At 61.5% G+C, this 7,888-nt stretch overlaps 1 protein-coding gene across 1 annotated transcript; it reads left to right on the forward strand.

Annotated features, from left to right (window-relative positions):
- Positions 1-402: 402 nt before the first annotated feature.
- On the forward strand, positions 403-7,400 carry ULK3 (unc-51 like kinase 3). Its single transcript, XM_080809192.1, has 16 exons — positions 403-546; positions 1,197-1,337; positions 1,424-1,544; positions 2,106-2,210; positions 2,906-3,049; positions 3,265-3,347; positions 3,851-4,006; positions 4,155-4,260; positions 4,461-4,501; positions 4,716-4,818; positions 4,948-5,012; positions 5,098-5,176; positions 5,259-5,299; positions 5,669-5,716; positions 6,050-6,116; positions 6,234-7,400. The coding sequence occupies exons 1-16, from the start codon at positions 445-447 to the stop codon at positions 6,248-6,250; spliced, it is 1,419 nt and encodes a 472-aa protein (XP_080665318.1). The 5' UTR covers positions 403-444; the 3' UTR covers positions 6,251-7,400.
- The last annotated feature ends 488 nt before the right edge of the window (positions 7,401-7,888 follow it).

Consider the following 7,888-nt stretch of genomic DNA (forward strand, 5'->3'; position numbering starts at 1 on the left):
GTCCCAGTATCTCTACTTTAGAGCCGCCGGTTCTGCCCGAGGGGCAGCCTGGGGAGCCTCTTTGACTCTTACCCCTTACCGGGCACACCTGCTCAGCCGGACTTCTACCCCCTTGCCCTTCACGTGAGCCATAAATTCTGGGTGGGATTCCCCCGTCCCCCCTCCTAGCGACCTCGCTTGCTGGCCTCGGACCGCAGGGAACCTCGGTGCTCCCACCACGTGATCTACAGTGGCGTGGCACCCGGAAGGGCACCTGGAGCACCTGGGGGAGGCGGGACCGTGGGGGCGGGGGCGGGATAGCGCCCCGCCCAGCGCGCTGCAGTCCCGGCGGGCGGCGCTGGGGGCAGCGTGGAGTCCCGCCCGCGGCCGCGCGCCCTGACCGCAGGGCTGCGCGCCAGAACGCGGCGCCGGGAAGCAGGAAGCGGCGGGCACCGGGCGGCGGGGATGGCGGGGCCCGCCTGGGGTCCCCCGCGGCTGGATGGCTTCATTCTCACCGAGCGCCTGGGCAGCGGCACGTACGCCACGGTGTACAAAGCCTACGCCAAGGTGGGTGCGGGGCAGGGCGCCCTGGGGAGCCCGGCGCCGGGCAGGGACGGGGCTGGGGAACCAGTGAGGGCCCGGCCCCTGTGCCCGCCAGACCCCGAGCGAGCCCGGATGGGCGTCCGGCGAGAGAGAGGCGAGATGCGGCGTGCGAGCAGTGGCCCGCGGCCGACCGCGCTTCGGTGGAGGAGCTGGGAGCTGACTGCCACCCTTAGGTTTTAAAAACAAAAACGCACGCCCACACAGCCCTGTTTTGTCTGGAGAGGCAGGTGGAGGCCTCGGTGAAGCTCGGTGTCACTGGCAGATAGGCGTAGGATAGGCGCAGAACAGGGAGGATCCTTGGTGGGCTGGAAGGAGTCTGGGACCGGGTTCTAGAAGGCTGGACCCAGTTAGGAATCGGAGTTCGCCGCTCTAGAACACTGAATGACACACCTTCGTGGGGGCGCTCTAGAATACAATGAAATCGATTAGGGAGAACACCAGACTGGGTGGGGAGCCCGGGATTCCAGAATCCCAGTGCCTCCCTGGCCTGGGAAGGGGAAGCTGGGAAGCCTGGAGGCTGATGTGAGTGGGGAGGCCCAGTGATGAGGCAAGAGGGCCCAGGCATGGGCTCTGTCCCTCTCAAGGCAGAAACCTCAAATCTCCTGTCCCCACAGAAGGACACCCGTGAGGTGGTAGCCATAAAGTGTGTGGCCAAGAAGAGTCTGAACAAGGCATCTGTGGAGAACCTCCTGACAGAGATTGAGATCCTCAAGGGCATCCGACACCCCCACATTGTACAGCTGAAAGACTTCCAGGTGCGGGCCTGGGGTGGGGCCACCCCCAAAGGGAGCTAGAGAAGGGGCATTCTCTTCAAGCTGCCTCTCTGCCTCTATAACTGCAGTGGGACAGCGACAACATCTACCTCATCATGGAGTTCTGCGCAGGGGGTGACCTGTCTCGCTTCATTCATACCCGCAGAATTCTGCCTGAGAAGGTGGCCCGTGTCTTCATGCAGCAGTTGGGTAAAAGCCTCGGACCCCCGCCTGATACCCCTTCTCGTGATCTCTGTCCTCCTCAACCCTCCACTGCAGGCTTAGAGCCGTTCTTAGTAGTTGTCTCTGCTTCAGCTTGTGTTGTTAGGGCCCCATCTTTCCCACGTGCCTATCCTGGCTTAAGGATGCCATGAGAGAGAGAGAGAGAGGAGCCCTCGTTTGTGGGGAGTCCGGGTTTCCACACATGGAACTTAATATAAGGAACTCGTAGAATGTTCCAGGGCCTAAGGGTAGGACTCAAGTGCTTTGCCAAGGAAAAGAACAAGACTTTAAGGGTTGGGGGGCTGGGGAGGCTTCTAGGAGGGGGAGGGGACTTGTGAAGGGGTCAAGGGATGGGGGCAAATTCTTAGAAGTGGCAGGAACCTGATATTTAAGTATTAAAACATTTGGTAGAGCAGCCAGTGTAGAAATCCAGTTGGGCAGGCTCGAAGGGGCAGATATAAGGCTGGCAGGGGCATGGACGGGGTGGCGAGAGGCCCGTGAGGGATGGCCTTCTCTGACCTGTTTCTCCGCGTGGGTCTTATTCCCCAGCTAGTGCCCTGCAGTTCCTGCATGAACGGAATATCTCTCATCTGGATCTGAAGCCACAGAACATTCTGCTGAGCTCCTTGGAGAAGCCCCATCTTAAGCTGGCAGGTGTGAGTCTGGAACAGCAGGGATGAGGTTTGGAGGGTGGGTGTACAGGGGCCTCACGCTGCCCAGGCTCGCTCAGCAGCCCCAGTTCTCATGGCACCCTCTGTTGAGTCATCAAGCCATGACAGGCTGGGAAATGCAGGGACAGGCCCGCCACCAAAAGGCAGGACATTTCTCAGGCTCCCCTCACTCGACTCCAGCAATGGACTGGAAGGGGCCAGGGCTCCATGTGTGACGACAGGAAGGACTCACTGTGTGAGCAGGGTTGGGAGCTGGTCTGTCCCCAGGGTTGGGGCTCAACATGTGACTCAGTCTGTGACAGTGTTGGAGGATGGGGGTGGAGGTGGCTGTGGCCAAGAATGGACTTGAGGCTGGGAGGCCAGAAAGCAAGGCGAAACCTCAGCTTCTAACTCCTGGTGGGCCCTTATCCTCATAGCTGATGCGATCAGGGTGGGCTTCCTGGAAAAAGATGCCTGAGGGGGCTGGCTCCCAGAGGAAGATGGAGGAGGGTGTTTTAGGCTTTAGGATTTGGAGAAAGAGGGGGTGAGCAAAAGCCGCAGAGTAGGATTGATCCCGGTGAGCCTGGCGAGCCTGGCGGGTGGGGAGGAGCCCTGCCCTGGAGCACAGGGTGAAGCTTTAAAGGGCAGGAGCTACAGCAGCTAGAATCGGGGCTCTGCTGCCTGGCCTCTTGCCCGCAGACTTCGGCTTCGCACAGCACATGTCTCCCTGGGACGAGAAGCACGTGCTCCGTGGCTCCCCGCTCTACATGGCCCCTGAGATGGTGTGTCAGCGGCAGTACGATGCCCGTGTGGACCTCTGGTCCGTGGGGGTCATCCTGTACGGTGAGAGCTCTGTCCCCAGCCCCAACCCCGGGACCTCCACCATGTGTCCTCAGGCAAGACCTCTCTAGGGCCCCTCCTGAGGGGTTCTTATGAATGTGACTCCGTGGGCCCAGAGTCCCTGCCATGAGAGGTGTCAGCCCCCCGACCCCAAGGTGTGGGCCAGGCCAGGCTTGACCCTGTCCCCTCCCAGCCTGCCCTCTGCCTCCCTTCCACAGAAGCCCTCTTCGGGCAGCCCCCCTTTGCCTCCAGGTCGTTCTCGGAGCTGGAGGAGAAGATCCGGAGCAACCGGGTTATCGAGGTGGGTCTCAAAGAGCCCTGGCAACCTGTTGGGAGAGGGCTTCAGGGCCCTGAGTTCGGCGCCCTCGCTGCCACTGCACAGCCTGGGGCATGGGCTCCGGGCTGGCTTTGTGGTGCTAGACGTGCTCTAGAGGGGAGGTTGAGGCTCTAGAGGGTTCTGGGAACCCAGATCAGCTCCAGACAGGACGCAAAGGGACTGCCCCACTGATTGTGTGCGGGCCCCCTGTGGGAGCAAAGCCAGCAGGCCAGGCGCAGCCTTCCCAGGAGGGATGGGGGAAGGAGAAGCAAGTACGTGGGGTTCACAACAGCAAGGCTTCCTATGAGGGCATGGCTTCCCCCGGCACCCAGCACCTTATCCTGTCACTGTTCTTCCCGAGGCTCCAATTCTCCCCCTGCACACATGTTCCTCTGGGGCATCCCCGGACCAGGTGGTCCTGACCGGCCCCTGGGCTGGGGGCTGAGGTGCTGGGGCCCCCTGTGATCTGGCTCCCACCTTCCCTGCAGCTCCCCCTGCGGCCCCCGCTCTCCCGAGACTGCCGGGACCTGCTGCAGCGGCTCCTGGAGCGGGACCCCAATCATCGCATCTCCTTCCAGGACTTCTTCACCCACCCCTGGGTGGACCTGGAGCACATGCCCAGCAGGGAGAGCCTGGCCCGCGCGGTAAACGGGCCAGCGGGAGGGTAGAGGAGGAGGGCAGGTTGGGGGGGGCGCTCATCGACCCCATTCGGTGGTGCACCGGGGACCTGCCCTTCTCCTTTCGTGGTGAGCCTGGGGGTGGGCCTGACACCTGACCTGCCTGTCCCCCCAGACCGCCCTGGTGGTGCAGGCTGTGAAGAAGGACCAGGACGGGGAGGCTGCGGCCGCTTTATCCCTCTACTGCCAAGCACTGGACTTCTTCATGCCTGCCCTGCACTGTGAGTGCCGGGAGCCCTGGGGTGCAGCAGGGGTGGGGCAGCCCCAGCTGCAGTGGATGGATTCCAGGAGCAGCTCCCCACCCAGAGTTTTGTGGGAGACGAGGCAGAGGGTAAACCTGGCACTTGGTCCTTTTGAGGGTCCCAGAGGATTTGGTGGGGGGGCAGAGCAGACACCTCACGCAAACCCCCACTATCTGCAGATGAAGTGGATGCCCAGCGGAAGGAAGCAATTAAGGCAAAGGTGGGTGAGGGACTCTCCCGGGGTGGGCGATCCTGGGGTCTTTGCAGACCGGCTCTCTTAGAACTAAGAACTTAGAACTAAGTTCATTCCTAGGAAGGGTCAGGCCCGTCTCAGTGGCCCCCTGTCCTTACAGCGTGGGGCAGAACCTGGAGGTGGGTGCCGGGGAGGGAGGTGGGGGTGGGGCAGCACCTTATCAGCCCCTCCCCTCCTGCAGGTGAGGCAGTATGTGTCCCGGGCTGAGGAGCTCAAAGCCATCGTCTCCTCCTCCAATCAGGCCCTGCTTAGGCAGGGGACTTCTGCACGTGACTTGCTCAGAGGTAGGCCCGGTTCCTGGCCTCAGGCCCTAGCAGCTTCCCTCCAGCCTGAGGGGGCAGCAGCATGGGGTAGGTTTTCTGAGATGGAAAGCAGGCAGCTCCTCTCACCCTGAGCCTTTGCCCTCATCCCAGAGATGGCCCGGGACAAGCCTCGCCTCCTTGCTGCCCTGGAAGTGGCTTCGGCCGCCACGGCCAAGGTAGGCATCCAGTGTGAGGGGTTTCTGTGGGGCAGGAAAAGTGCAGGGCATGACATGAAGTGACCTGTTGTCCCCGCGGCTGTAGGAGGAGGAAGCCGGTGGGGAACAGGATGCCCTGGACCTGTACCAGCATGGCCTGGGGGAGTTGCTGGTGCTGCTGGCAGGTGAGCCCACCCCCACCACCACCACCGGCCCCCAGGCCCCGGGCTGCCCAGCCCTCACCTCACACCCTCCCTCTCTTTGTAGCGGAGCCCCCAGGCCGGAGGCGGGAGCTGCTTCACATTGAGGTGCCTGCCGTGGTTCAGAGGGTTGGGAGGCTTCCTCTTCCCTTCTTCCCCTGCTCCCGCGCTGGGGGTCCTCCTCAGCTTCCTGCAGGGTGTTCCAAGGCTGGGAGTCAGACCTCACAGCTTGGGGAATTCCCGGGGCCCTGCGCGCTCCATCAGGGGCTCAGGTGCGGGGGCTCAGGGCACGGGGACAGACAGGGCTGCGCTGCTGCTTCCGTTGGAAAGGCCTCCTGGAGAAGGGAGCGGAGAAAGAGCTCAGGGGGCGTGGTTTGGGTTGTGTGGAGGGTTCTGGAGAGCGTCGGGAGTGAGGAGGAAAGCAGTTTGAAGGCCCCTCCGGTCCACACCCCCATGGGCGTGTCTACCCCCCAGCAGGTTCAGAACCTCATGGCTCGAGCTGAATACCTGAAGGAGCAGGTCAAGGTGGGCGTGCGGGCTGGCTATGTTCTGCCCTTCTCTGCCTGCGGCTCTCTGTCCCCTGCACCCCCTTGCGGGCTGGCTGCGTCCTGCCCTTCCCTGCCTGCGGCTCTCTGTCCCCTGCACCCCCTTGTGGGCTGGCTGCATTCTGCCCTCTGCCTGCGGCTGCCTGTCCCCTGCACCCCCTTGTGTGTCTCCCCCTTCCGTCTTCCTCTGAAGGTCCCCCCATCGCCGTCTCTGTCCTTCGCACTCATGCTCAGTCGCTCAGCGGCTGCTCAGTGCAGCCCTGTGCCCGCATCTGGCTGTCTCTCACCCCTGCACTGCCTTTACGTTCCACAGATGAGGGAGTCTCACTGGGCCGCTGAGACCCTGGACAAAGAAGGGCTGTCGGAGTCTGTTCGGAGCTGTGAGTCCTGCCCTGGAGTCGGACCCTTACCGAGGAGGGGGAAGGGCTGGGGGCGGCCCTGGGTTCTGCTTTTGTGCCAGAGCCTTAAGATGGACTTTCCCCGCTTCCTCTCCACAGCGTGCACCCTGCAGTGACCCCGGGGGATGACTGGATGGGCCACAGCCACCCCTAATTGGGGACACACTCCCTTAGACTGATGCCCAGAATTCTGTGGCCCTCCGGAACACTATGGAACAGGCTTCCTGGATGGGCAACTCTTAGACACCCCCACACACACATCCCAGGATCCCCAGCCCCCCTCAGGATCCTCTGCACTTCCCAGGAGGTCTGATGGCCCATGTCGGTGTTGGGAGCACTGGGCCTTGGCCCCTGGGGGAAGGGGACCAGGACTCTGGGAGAAGAGATTCCTTTGTGTGACTTTGGTTATGTGGTGGTTGCCGGATCCTGAGCCTGGCACTGTGGGGACATGAGGCCTCTAGTTTTGCTCTGAGAACGGGGCAGGGGGCCTTCCGCAGGCACTTCTGTTCTTGCCTCCCCTCTCAGCAGGCAGCTGTGCCCTGCGCCCACCCCTGCCTTCCTGGAAACCCTTATTGCAACTCGCCTCCCTCCTTGCATGGGAACGGGGCACTCCCAAGACCCTCAGGGACCACCCACCCCTTGGTGTGGACTCAGGCCCACAGAGTGCCCAGTTTTCCTGGAAGCTGACCCTCGCCCACTCTCTGAGTATTTTAAGATAATCTTTCAGACGTGAAAATAATGTACTTTTCAGGGGTGGGGCCGATTTAAGAAAGCCATGCCTTGTTCCTGCTCTGGCCCAGGGGGCACAAGGGGAGCGGTCTGCAGCCTTCATCCTTCAACGCTACTTGCCTCAGAGCTGGTCCTGGCTTGGAGTGGGGAGACATGGAGGCTGCCAGACCTCCTGAGGAAGAGCCAGCAATCCAGGGACCTGGTTCTGGGTCTGATGTTGCTGCTACCTGCCGTGTGTGACCCTGGGCAAGTCCTTTCCCCTTTCTGGGCCCGATCTCGCCAGCTCTCCAGTGGCGCTGTTAATACCTCCTCAGCTCCCCACATGGGCTTTTGAGAGGACAAAGTGACTTTAATCTAGAGAACAATGTTCACCCAGTGGAGTTATTTGGGGGTTCTTTTTTAAAAGTCCACAAGGGTGCTGATGATATGTAATCTTTGGGCTCTTTAGTGCCTCCTTGGGACGGGTGGCGTCTTCCTTGCAGGAGGCGAGGTATAAAGAATGTAATTCATGGTTTCTCTATTAAATTATTTTCTGAACTTGTGCTTCTCTTCTTGCTCTGGAAAAAATAGAGAGGGTATCTCCTGGTTCACAGGCTGGGGCTGGAGGGACCCCAGGAAATGCTGGGAAACTTGAGGGAGAGCAGGGAAGGCCCCCGGCCTCCCCATGCCCTTGTCCCCTGGACTGGTGAGTCAGCAGTGAGCCGGAGCTGTGAGCATTCTCTCCAGGGTCTAGTGCCAAAACCCAGCTCCCCAGACCCCAAGCTGAAACAGTTTCCATCAGCCTGCTCTCCCCCTACCACGTCTTGGTCTGAACAGCAGCCAGGAGCATCTTTGGGGAGTTAAGGGAGAGGGAGCTGCCCCCTTTGGGGGGGGGCCTCCAGTGTGGCCAGGGAAGGGCTTCCATACTGGGAGGGCCCTAATTTCCCCCCAAATCCTTGGCCTGGCCATTAGGGGGCAGTGTCAAGCAGTAGTCTAGAGGGCAGAGCCCTGAAGCTTGGGCCACCATTAGCTGGTTTCTTGGTAAA

This window comes from Martes martes (genome assembly GCF_963455335.1).
Source record: "Martes martes genome assembly, chromosome: 7".
Taxonomy (NCBI): Eukaryota; Metazoa; Chordata; class Mammalia; order Carnivora; family Mustelidae; genus Martes; species Martes martes.